General features: G+C 46.7%; 1 protein-coding gene across 1 annotated transcript; it reads left to right on the plus strand.

Annotated features, from left to right (window-relative positions):
* On the plus strand, positions 1,718 to 4,780 carry LOC100625386 (olfactory receptor 51M1-like). The gene has a single exon (XM_021062365.1). The coding sequence runs from the start codon at positions 2,130 to 2,132 to the stop codon at positions 3,177 to 3,179; it is 1,050 nt and encodes a 349-aa protein (XP_020918024.1). The 5' UTR covers positions 1,718 to 2,129; the 3' UTR covers positions 3,180 to 4,780.

Here is a 13,160-nt window from a genome sequence, read left to right on the forward strand (position 1 = left end):
ATTCTATATAGGTAAATACACATAGATGTGTTTATTTTTATACATATATGTACTTCTATGTAAGTATGTATCATAGGATTCTATACAAAGTATAAGTATATATACATATATACACACACAAACACACACACATAATATACAGGATGTATGTGTGCGAAGTTACACATTCCTAGTGCTGTAGCAAAGGTACTTTGTGCTTTTGGAAAAGGATTTGCCTAACGCTACACAAGTAAGTCAACAGAGATTTGTCAGAGCAAGTGATAGTTGTGCTCTATTGAAGGATTAGCCAGTGTTCACAAGAGACAAGAATGTTTTCCGTTAGAAAAGCAAAAGATATAAGACAATATAAAGAATAGAAACAAGAAACGTACATGTGGAGAATTCTAGAAAGAGTAATATGGGTTTTACTCAATGAATTTTATTTATAGTTGTACAACGATCATCACAACCCAATTTTGTAGCATTTCCATCCCAAATCCCCACCCACCCCCAACCCCCAACCTGTCTCCTTTGGAAAACACATGTTTTTCAAAGTCTGTGAGTCCGTATCTGTTCTGCAAAGAAGTTCAATGTGTCCTTTTTTAAGATTCCACACGTAAGCGAGAGCATTTAATGTTGGTGTCTCACTGTCTGACTGACTTCACTTAGCATGATAACTTCTAGGTCCATCCATGTTGCTAAAAATGCCATTATTTCATTCCTTTTAATGGCTGAGTCATATTCCATTGTGTACATGTACCTCATCTTCTGGATCCATTCCTCTGTCGATGGACATTTAGGTTGCTTCCATGTCTTGGCTATTGTAAATAGTGCTGCAATGAACATCAGAGTACATGTGTCTTTGTGAGTCATGGTTTTCTCTGGGTAGATGCCCAGGAGCGGGATTGCTGGATCAAATGTTAACTCTATGTTTAGTTTTCTGAGGAATCTCCATACTGCTTTCCACGGTGGTTGTACTAATTCACAATCCCACTAAGAGTGTACTAGGGTTCCTTTTCCTCCACACCCTCTCAAGCACTTATTGTTTGTAGACTTTTGGATGATGGCCATTCTGGCTGGTGTAAGGTGGTACCTCATCGTGGTTTTGATTTGCATGTCTCTAATCATGAGTGATGTTGAACATCTTTTCATGTGTTTTTTGGCCATCCGTATGTCTGCTTTGGAGAACTGTCTGTTTAGATCTTCCGCCCATTTCTTGATGGGGTTGTTGGTGGGTTTTTTGGGTATTGAGCTGCAGAAGGTGTTTATACATTTTGGAGATTAATCCCTTGTCAGTTGCTTCACTGACAAATATTTTCTCCCTTTCCGTGGGTTGTCTTTTCCTTTTGTTTAGGGTTTCCTTTGCTGTGCAGACACTTTTAAGTTTAATCAAGTCCCATTTGTTTACTTTCGTTTTTAGTGTCATGTCTCGAGGAGGTGGCTCTGAGAAGATATTGCTGTGGTTTATGTTGGAGGTGGGTTTGTTGACTAAGGTAGAAAGAAGATGAATTTGGAAAGACGCCGAAGCAGGAAGGGGCTTGCTAAAAGGACGGAATCTCTTATTAGGACTGGACCCCTTTGGAATTAGGTAAACATGGGTTCAGATCCCATCCCTGATACTGATTCACTGATAACTCAGGGTGTGAGTTCACGTGAGGTAGGGGATTAGCTCCCTGATGAGAGGCTTGAGCAAGTTATTTGCCTTTTTTGTGGTTTCATCTTCTGTGAACTGGGAAAGAAATGCTTCATAGTCAAGATAAATACACCCAACTCCCTAAAGTTTGACGCGGTACTGCATCATGCACGGGTTTGGTAAACTGGAGCTGTTGCCATCGCTCTCTTACAAGCTGGGACTGTCTTCTGCGGAAGGGGGCGATACTGGAACAGTTCAGTTACTGAAGTAGCAGTTCGGTTACTCCCAGTACCCCTGTGACTGCGGTGGGGAAGGGACCTAGGAGAGGGGGATCAGGCTGTGCAGGTCAAGTGTCCGGGAGGTCAGTAAAGCAGGAGAAATAGGGGCGTAGTGGATGGGGTGTAGACCAAGGAAGGGATGCCAGCGATATGGGGGAAATACTTAAGTCACGCGAATACGCTCGAAACCGAAGGGTTAATAACCAGACACTTCCATGTAGTTTCAGCTCCGCCCTGAAATGCCAGCCCAGTACCCCCTCAGTGCTCACCTCGCGCGCCTGTCCAACCTCACGCAGTTTAGTCCCATGCTCTACCTCACTGGCCTCCCTGGGTTGGAAGCCATGCAGCCCTGGATTTTCATCTTCCTTTTCCTCCTGTACCTCGTGGCCATCTCAGGCAACTGCCTCATCCTGATGATTATCAAGACCAGCCCTCACCTGCACGCCCCCATGTACCACCTCCTCTCCTTTCTGGCCCTCACGGACCTGGGCCTGTCCGTGTCCACCCTGCCCACCACGATGGGCATCTTTTGGTTCAACTCCCGTGGCATCTACTTTGGAGCCTGCCAGATGCAGATGTTCTGCATCCACTCCTTTTCCTTCATGGAGTCCTCAGTACTGCTGGTCATGTCCTTTGACCGCTTTGTGGCCATCTGCTACCCCCTCAGGTACTCGGCCCTCATCACTGGCCAGAGAGTGGTCAGGGCCGGCCTGGTTGTCATCCTCCGGGGACCTGTAGCCCTTGTGCCCATTGTTCTCCTCCTGAGGACGTTTCCTTACTGTGGGTCTCGCGTCCTCTCCCATTCGTTCTGTCTACACCAGGAGGTGATACACTTGGCCTGCACGGACACCACCTTCAACAACCTGTACGGGCTGACGCTGGTCATGTTCACTGTGGTGCTGGACCTGGTGCTCATTGCTCTGTCCTACGGCGTCATCCTGCACACGGTGGCGAGACTGGCCTCCAAAGAGGAGCGGCTCCGAGCCTTCCAAACCTGTACTTCACACCTCTGCGCTGTGCTGGTGTTCTTTGTGCCCATGGTGGGGCTGTCCCTGATTCACCGCTTTGGGAAGCAGGCGCCACCTGCCGTCCACCTTTTTATGGCCAACGTCTACCTCTTCGTGCCCCCCGTGCTGAACCCCATCATATACAGTATTAAGACCAAGGAGATTCGCCATGTCCTCTGCAAGCTCCTGGGTCTTAGAAACCAGGCTGAGTCCTGGGGCTCACCAGTCTCTGGGATGCCCAGAAGAGGATCCCGAATCAGGCCAAAGGGTTGCAGCAGGTAGTAACTATTTCCCTATGTTTCCCCAGTTCTCTTTCACGGCCCTAAATAAAACACGGGGGTATTTCTTGCTTGAGTTCAGGTTAGGAATGTGACCTTCTCTTGCTTAAATTATAATACCTCCTCTTTATAGGAGGACTAGATATTTTGAGAGCAATTCTGCTTCTTGTAATAAATTGTATATTGCATTTCAGACTTGGTGCTAATGGTACATGGTGTGCCATTAAAACACATCCATCCTTTGATTAGGAAATACTGTTATCACTAAGGAAAACACAGCCATCCCTTGATTGAGTAGGAAGTACCATTACCGTTCATTAAAACACAGCCATCCCTGGAGTAGGAAATATCATCATCATTATTTTACTGGGGAGAATGTAGAGGCAAGTAACTATATCAGACCCTTAGATCCAGAATCGCAGGACTTGTCTTTGGAGCCTCCCTCCAGGCACCCCTGGATTTAGTATGTAATAACCTGATCTGAGCAGGGAACAGGCTTTGTCGTTGTTTCTGCTTCAAGGTACACGTACTGATCCGCACTTTTCGTCATACCTGCTAAGGAAACGTTGCTCTAGAGTTTACCTTGTTAAAGTTACACAAGTGGTATCAGGCCTCCAGCCTGGTTTCTGATGGGGAGATATCTTTGAAAACACCGAGACCAAAATAAATAATAATAATAATAACCAACTAAACAAACAAAAAAATGAAGGAGCAGATCAGTCCATCATTCCACTCTTAGATTAGATTTCAAAAGAAAGAAATATCAGGAGGTACAGTAAAGGAAGCGGCTTTAAAGACGTCGCTTCCGTAGAATGAACTAGTATGAGTCTGTGAGAGACACCCGAGGATGACCCCAGAGGGACCCGGGGGACCTGAGAAGATGCTTGAGGCCTGGGGTTCCCAGTAGTGAGACCTGGTTCCATGAGGGGCTCAAGTTTAAAGAGGAGTAAGATAGCACGTCTCCTGGTCTACCGACATGTAGAGGGTTTCACGTGACGGCAATGAGGAGACCTTGGCTTTCCCAAGGGTGCACGAGGAAACTCTGTGGGCATCCTTCCCTGGTTAGAAAAATGAGCGGTAATTCCTTCTATAGGAAAGGCTTCAAGAGGTGAGGTCGAAGAAGACAATTTGGGAGTGACTGTATTTCTGGGAACCTGGGCATTCTGTTAACGGTGCCTCCGTGCCGTGCTGGCCACCGCCTCCGCAGGCCAGCAGCTCCAGGCCTTCCGCACCTGCGTCTCCCACCCCCTGGCCGGGCTCTGCTTCTCCGGGCCCGAGCTAGGCCTGTCCATCATGCCTAGATTCGGGCACCACGGCCCAGCCCTGGCGCGCATCCTCACGGGCCCTGTCTCTGTGCTCTCCCGCCCCCGATGAGCCCCGTTATCTGTAGCGTCAAAAGACCCAGCAGATCCCCAGGGTCACCCTCAAGGCGGCCTCGCTGGGGAGGCTCCAGGGAGACAACGGGGATGGACCACGGCGACGGAACCTGAGCAATGAGTTCACGCGTCTTTGCAGAGCGTTCTTACCACCAGGGGATTTCGGCTTGCTCATCTTAGTTTGTTCATTTGGTCGTATATCATGAATTCACGCGAACGTTAAAATAAAGTTGACCTTTGTGGCTCCTTAGGGGTGTATTTCTAAATGTAAGTCACCATTTTCTTACACAGAAATGATGATTGTTTTTACCCACATGTTTGCAAGTTTAAAGAGGTTTGTATTTCCTCTTTTATGATTTATTGCAACACTCTTTCTACGGTCATATCATTAGTGACAAGTCACTCTGGTGATGTGGAAAGTTGAATCACTCCTTCGCATTCTTTGGATTCACCAGTGGGTTTACCAGCACGTCTCATGATAGGATATGTCCACTATATCCTTTCATCAAGGCAACAAGGGGTCCTAAACGACACTCGGTGTATGAAGGCACCCTGGGAAGTATGATGGTTGCTGCGTCCAAATGAATCTCGGAAGCTGATGAAGGAAAACCTTGGGCGTTTCTCTGTGCAACCTGGCTGGGGCAGGGATCCGACTCAGGAGTCTCTAGGATATAGCACGTGACTAAGGACACTGCCGGGAGAGGCCTCTTAGGCAACAGCGAGGCTTTCAAGAGTTTGGTGGTAATTCAGACCACAGGAGCAACTGAGCCGCTGACAAGGAGAAAAATCAACCCAGTGGCTCTGGCTGCCAAGCTCTGCTTGGTCTGCGTGTGGGGAATTCTACCTGAGGGGAGGCTGGGTGAGACAGCATCTCTTGAGAATGCATCTCTCGAGAACGCCATCAGGACCAGACCTCAGAGTAGCAGAGTCAGGGCCTGACCCAAACAAAATCTCAGCGCTCCCATTGTGGTGCAGTGGTAACGAACCCAACTAGCATCCATGAGGATGTGGGTTCAACCCCTGGCCTCGCTCGGTGGGTTAAGGATCCAGCATTGCCACAAGCTGCAGCACAGGTAGCTCGTATCCCACGTTGCTGTGGCTGTGGTGTAGGCCAGCAGCTGCAGCTCCAATTCGACCCCTAGCCTGGGAATTTTCATATGCCACAGGTATGGCCCTAAAAATCAAAAAAATTAAAAAATATCAAGGGCCATTCCCAGGGGCAAGAGGAAGAGGAGAGTTAGAGAGGGCCAAGTGTTGTGTGTTTTTAAAATTTTTGATTATAGATGATTTACAGTGTTCTGTCAATTTCTGCTCTATAGCCAAGGGACCCAGTCATATATATATATACACACACACACACATACTTTTTTTCACATATTTTCTTCCATCAAGTTCTATCTCAAATGATTGGATATAGTTCCCTGTGCTATACAGCAGGATCCCCTTGCTCATCCACTCTAAATGTAATAGTTGCATCGATTAACCCCAAACGTCCAGTCCACCCCCTCCCTCCCCCTGCACCTGCCCCTTGGCAACCACAGTCCGCTCTGTGTGTCTGTGAGACTGTTTCTATTCTGCAGATAGCATCATCTGTGCCGTATTTTAGATTCCACATATAAGTGATATCATAGGGCATTCTGTCTTTCTCTTTCTGACTTACCTCACTCAGTATGGGAATCCCTAGTTCCCTCCATATTGCTGCAAATGGCCTTCTTCTGTTCTTTTTTATGGATTAGTATTTCCTTGTGTATATATATCACCTCTTCTTAATCCGTTCATCTCTTAGTGGACATTTAGGTTGTTTCCATGTCTTGGCTATTGTGAATAGTGCTGCCATGAACGCAGGGGTGCATGTATATTTTGAATTATAGTTTTGTCTGGGTGGATGCCCCGGAATGGGATGGCTGGATCGTATGGCAGTTCTACATTTAGTTTTCTGAGGACCCTGCACACGGTTTTCCACAGCGGCTGCCCCAATTTACACTCCCACCAGCAGCGAAGGAGGGCTCGCTGTCCTGCACACTCTCGCCAGGACTCACTGTTTGTTGATTCGTCACTGGTGGCCGTGCTGACCATTGGGAGGTGGCCCGCAAAGTAGTTTTGGTTTTCATTTCTCTAGTAATTAGTGACGTTGAGCATTCTTTCATGTACCTGCTGGCCATCTGTATGTCTTTGGAGAAATGCCTATTTAGGTCTCTGCTGAGGTTACTTTGAAAGAGAACTGGGAAGGAGTTCTTCGACAGGGGGATTCCGCTGGGAAGGAAGATGCACACTCGATGGACATTTTGAGTCCCTGCTACTGTGTAGATTTATTCAATTAAGGTTTCAAATTATTACTATTATTATTTGCCCTTTGAAACAAATGCAATCATTCCCGTTTTTAGGGGGGAGGAAACAGGTCTGGAGGCCATTGAGGTATTCACAACGAAAAAGGTAAACTGAAGAGAGAAAACAGACAGTGAAATCAGGTGCTTTGACTTCAGGTTCTGTGGGCGACTCAGGAAAGGTCAACGCAGGTGCAAGACGTCCCGTACTCAGAGGCAGACGACACAGTGAATGAGGATCCTGCTTTCTGAGTACAAACAACAGGGGGCTTTTAACCAGGGGAAACGTTACTGAAGTGAGAAAAACTGTGATGGAGAGGCTAGCGGAGCGACAGGTGGTAATATGGCAGAGGTATGTCCTTACGTGGCCAACCAAAGGAACGGACCCCAGGTCCGAGTGGAGGGACAAATCTAAAGGGCCTCTTAGATCAGACGTTAGCCGCTTCCGCCCAAAGCATTTCTGCTGAGCTCACAGGACGCAGGACTATCTCTGACCGATAAGGTTTAGGACACGAGACCATTATCAGAGTATTTTAGAAGGCTCTGCACATAATCATACACTTTTATGCAAGACATGTGTGTCTACAGAAATGCCATACATGCGTTCACAAACAGACATGACGGCGCCATAGCTGATGATAAATGTCTGTGTGGGAAGACAGGCAAGCTTAGAGATTCACGCAACCTTCCGGCCTCTTTTCTACATATGGTTGTGCCCATACCTGCACTCTTAAGCATGTATGGACGTGTGTTCGTTAACATAGATTTACACACTATCATGTGTACATTAAAGCATGCTTACACACACATGTACATACACATACATGCCCCCACATACATCAGCTTATTCTTTGTTTTCTCAGAATTTGACTTACGGTTCCCCAGAGGGTTCCTCTGGGCTCTTCTTCTGTCGGCCCAGTTAACCCTACAGGCCCAGAGGCAGCATGCTTTTCTGAGGCTGGCTTGTCTGAATCCCCCAAGGGACAGACTGACAAAAATCAGGGAGGGAGAGGGCGAGTTAGGATCTCAGTGAATAAGAAGACCCGTCAACGCCTCCCTCCAGGCGGGGAGCTAGGGTCAGGCCTGAGACCGGTCGCAAGGAAGGCCTGAGACCACCGCACGCTGAAAAGCGGCTGGGCCTCCCTAGGGTGAGAACTGTGCCCAGAGGTCCAGCCAGTGGGAGCAGGAGGATGAAAAGGTGTTCAGAAGAGCGGAACCCGAGGGTTTTGTTCTGAGAGGCAGCTCATTCACGTCCAGCACATGATTCGTCTCCTCTGTCCTCAGGTCACAAAACTCTCCTCGCTGGAGGACAGAGACTTTTGTCCAGAAAGTCTTATTTTGGCAGAGGAACATCTGGAATCTGTGTAACTATCTCCTCTCTGTTCATTCAGGAAACTTGAGGGCAGGGAAGCCTCCATCGTGTCCCCACCCTGGCTCTTTTATAAACTAGGCATGTCCCTCTGGTTTTAAACCGGTTTTCATTTCTTAGGCCTATTCGCCCTCCTCTTTTTCACCTTCCACACCAATGGTCTTGTTCCCCCTGGTCCCTCTCAGGCAGCTGCACGACCTTTAAGGCCTGGTCACTTTTCATCCGTCCCTCATTTCTCTCCGGCTGACCAGCCTCAACTCCACTCCCATCTCATTTGTTGTCAAGGGCTTCCCTGTGTGGCTCTTCTTCCGGCCTCTTTTCTCTCCCAACTTTAATTTCAGTTTCACTACTGTGACCTTGACAAGTCACTTGAAATGCCAATTTCTTTCTTTCTTCCTTTCTCTTTCTTTCTTTTCCTTTTCTTTATTTAGGGCCACACCCTTGGCAGATGGAAGATCCCACGCTAGGGGTTGAATCGGAGCTGCAGCTGCCAGCCTACACCACAGCCACAGCAACGGGGTCTGAGCCATATTTGCGGCCTACACCACAGCTCGCAGCAATGCCAGGTCCTTAACCCACTGAGAGAGGCCAGGGATGGAACCTGCATCCTCATGGATACTAGTCAGATTCATTACCATTGAGCCATGGTAGGAACTCCCTTGAAATACCAATTTTTCACTCTCCGAAGTTGTAAATTGGGTATGATTAGGTCATTTTGAGTATCCGAAGGATCAATAAGATGACATACATGAAGATAACCTACACAGGACACACGTGCAGTGTGCATGATACATATATAGCACGAAATCCCTGTCTTTTCTTTTCCCATAATTCCTACTTGCCCTCTTCCCTACCAAACAGCAGGCTTTACCCTCTGCTGATAAGATTCCCCCGTCAACCTGCACACCTTTTTCATTAGCATTGATCTCTGGCTTCCTACAATAACCACTTCTCATGCATAATGAAGTAAAAGGATAGTATCAGCTGACCCTTGAAAACCAGAGGGTTAATCTGAATATAACTTATAGCTGACCCTCTGCATCCAAGGTCCCGCCAATCTGCGGATGCAACCAAGCAAAGATGGTGTGGTACTGGAGCACTTATTATGGAAAAATATTCACATGGAAGTAGACACAGGCTGTTCAAGGGCCAGCTGTAAGGAATTTCCTCTCCTCCTAGAGACTCTCCTATGATAAAAAGAAGACACGATCTTTGTCTCCCCAAACCCCAGCCTAGAACATCATCACGGGACATCAGCAGGCACCTGCTTCCCTGTGCTCTCCCTCCCGCCCTCCTGCCTATTTATTAAGCCCTGGTGATAAGCTTCAAGTACAGGTGCTAGGTCTTCTTTGGGAGGGCTTACGGATGACCAGGAGAAGTCACACAAACAGCCACATTGCAGCGAAGGGGACGGAGCACTAGATCAGGAGGAGGGAGGCTGCCGTAGAAAATGACTGCATGCGCCAGTGAGGAAAAGCATCACAGAAGGGACGTCTGAGCCATTTGTTATAAAACACTGATGGAGGTTGTGTCTGTTTTAAAACATGGGCGTTCACATCGTGGCTCAGCGTAAACAAACCCTGCTGGTGTCCCTGAGGATGCGGGTTTGATTTCCAGCCTCGCTCGGTGGGTTAAGGATCCAGTGTTGCCTTGAGCTGTGGCGTGGATCTCAGATGCGGCTCAGATGTGCTGTGGCTGTGGCTGGCAACTGCAGCTCCACTTCAATCCCTATCCTGGGAACTTCCATATGAGTCAGGTGTGGCCCTAAAAAGCAACACAACAAACCATAATTTTAAGTGGAACTGCATGTCAGAGTAGTTATTAAAGGAAAAGATAAGAAAAGAAAAAAAAGCAAATAGCAATAACAAAAACAAGACAAAGCAAAAAAATAGATACCATAAGAAGGATCAGGCGGAGAATGGCAAGGTGTTTCAGGATTTGTAGAATCAAGTCAGATAAATCTTCTCATTGGAGTTTCATAGGCATTAAGATGTAGTCATTCACAAGGATGTATGTCCTGGTTGTAAGGAATTTTCCTTTCATCTTTATCAGTGGCAGAAGGAACAAGGGCCACTGCTCCTCTTATTAATTCAAACTGATGGGTGATGTTCCGATACCACTGACTTCCTCCCCATCAGAAAATTTTCAGGTACCAGGAGATAGCATATATTTTAGAATCAGTTTCCTTCACTTCTTTCTTGATGTCTCTCAAATTAACACACGAGCCCACAGACAATGAGAATGACAAACCCAAAGTTTAGGCTGCATCCCAGACCACTTTTCTGTCCCCACAGCGTGTGCCATGGCCAAGCATATTCTCCCGCAAACTTCAGATGCTTCCTTTTACCTGGCAGATGACATTCAGACCAATAGTTCTACATAGGGACTCACTTCTCATGCAAATATTTTTGTGTTTCTGTTTTTTATGAATGTGCAGAGAAGCTGTGGGAAGTATCAGACCTTTTTGGTATGTGTGAGATGAAGTGGCCCTGATGGGTCAGGAAGCAGGGTCAAATGATTTCTCGGACTCATTCCAGATACTTACAGGGACTCACTTTAAGAAGGCTGGGATAAAGATACAAGGTTGCCATTGTCAACCAGAAGAATTAAAGCAATTAAGAAAGTGCTTACTTGCAAATGAAAAATGGAATATTATACACAAGAATTGGGAGAGAAAAGCTTGAATGAAAACTAATTATATAAAAATAAAGGCCTGGCTTGGATTGATGATATTATTATTGGTATTAATTCATCAACAGTAACCTGTATTAAAAGTGCATTGTATGGGAGTTCCCTGGTGGCCTAGTGGTTAAGGATTTGGCAATGTTATCACTGCTGTGTTATCACTGCTGTGGCTCGGGTTCGATCCCTAGCCCAGGAATGCCCCATCAAAAAAAGTACACTAACTGATTCATATAATGGTCACTTGTTTAAGCCTCAAAACAAGCCTAAAGAGCTACCTATTATAATTATCTCTGCCTTACAGTTCAAAGAATAGCCCACTAGAAAATTGAAATCAGGAGCTAAAAATCAAATGTCTGCAGATTCAATCATACCCCACCTTTCAATACCTCCAGCTTCCTCGTCTCCAATACATGTTCCCCTGTAGCACGTATTTTTTGTTTCTAGTGGGGAGTCCTACCTGTTTTCTTAACCCATGGGGAGAAACTGTATTTGTCTCTCCTATTTTTTTCTAACACAGAGATTTTGATTGACCTTCCATCCTGAGTGTGGAATCTGTTTCCTCATAGATACATCTCCTTGGTAGGCAGAATTATTTTCCTCTGTCCGAGCAGATATATGTCTCTTGGATAATGTAAAAGATACAGGCTGCCTTCCCAGGAAGGGTTTCAGAAGGCATCGGTGCTACTGAGGTGGGCCATCGAGGAGCAAAATGTTTGCCATTATTCCTGCAGTTTCGGAATTATGGTGTGTTGGAGACACCCAGCTCCTGTATTTCTGATGAAAGTAAAATGTTCCAGCAAAGGAAAAAAGACAGAAAGGAAACACAGTGTCAAAGACTCCCGCCCACTGAACCCGTGGACACAGCAGCCACTGACGGAGCTCACTGCAGTGCGTGGATCGACAACAGGAGAATTTTCCAGTGGGCAGAATGTCTCCTCCCATGAAGAAGAATTCTCATGGCAAAAACCTTCTTTTCATTCTCCCTTAGAACACTGGCCTTTCCCCACATGCTCTCCCACGGGTGTAAAAAACCAAGTCATCCCCCGGGAGGCTGTGGAAGAATCTGGAGATCTGGGCCCTTTCAGGATGTTTTCTTCAGGTGAAGCTAGATAATTCTGTGTCTCCTACAGAGAGCTGGCTTGGATGCTGCCTGGAAGGGCAGGCCTGGCCGTTTGGGATCTGGACTCTAGATTCCCTACTAACACTGAAGCAGTTTTATTCTTCACCCCGTCCCCATCAGTCACTTAAAATCCAGCATGCTCAGGGAATTTACAGAATAACTGATCGATTACGGCTTTCTTGATGCCGGTGTCTTTTCTTTAGATGCTATGTTACCACCTCTCCGTAGAGACAGACATCCCGTTCTCACAGATACACCCAGTGGAACCGCAGTGGGGATTGGCTTTAGGTTCGAATGGTGAAATACTGCGCCAGGTCGTTTATTCTGGAACTCACCTATTCGCGATTTGACTCCACTCTTTGATTTGGTACCGAAGACCAAACGGACCCGCTCTTAGATGGGAGGAGGGTCACAAGGTGGCAGAGAGAACCAGGCAGAGCACTTTGCACACTCCTCCGTCTCTCCTAACCTTTCTGCACCTCACCCCGGGCTACATCTCTGGCACTTACCTAGGTCAAACTCGCCAGACTCTAGACACATGAATGGTCAACAGCAGCCAGTTACTGTAGATGTGGCATATCTACATAATGCATACTATGCAGCCATTGAAAAGAACCAAATATTGCCACTTGCAGCAACAGGGATGGAACTAGAGACTCTCATCCTGAGTGAAGTACGTCCGAAAGAGAAAGCCCAATACCATACGATGTCACTTCTATCTGGAATCTAATACATGGCACAAACGAACCTTCCCACAGAAAAGAAACACAGGCACTGGACGAACAGACGTGTGGGTGCCAAAGGGAAGCGGAAGCAGTGGGATGGACTCAGAGTCTGGGGTCAAGAGATGCAGACTCCTGCATTCACAGGGGACCAGCAATGAGACCCTGCTGTACAGTACAAGGAATTACATCCAGTCACTTTTGATGGAACACGATGGAGGACGATGTGAGAAAAAAAAATGTATGTATATATGTATGACGGGGCCACGTTGCTGAGCAGGAGTAATTGACAGAACACTCTACATCGAGTATAGTGGACAAAATAAAAATCATAAAAATAGATGAAATGTTCTGAGGGTCTGGGGTATCACAGAACAGTTACACAAAAG

Source organism: Sus scrofa, chromosome 9, assembly GCF_000003025.6.
Source record: "Sus scrofa isolate TJ Tabasco breed Duroc chromosome 9, Sscrofa11.1, whole genome shotgun sequence".
NCBI classification, from domain to species: domain Eukaryota; kingdom Metazoa; phylum Chordata; class Mammalia; order Artiodactyla; family Suidae; genus Sus; species Sus scrofa.

What these genes read in the sequence shown, in the direction of transcription:
- LOC100625386 (XM_021062365.1), top strand. Translation starts at nt 2,130, where the DNA reads ATGCCAGCCCAGTACCCCCTCAGTGCTCACCTCGCGCGCCTGTCCAAC.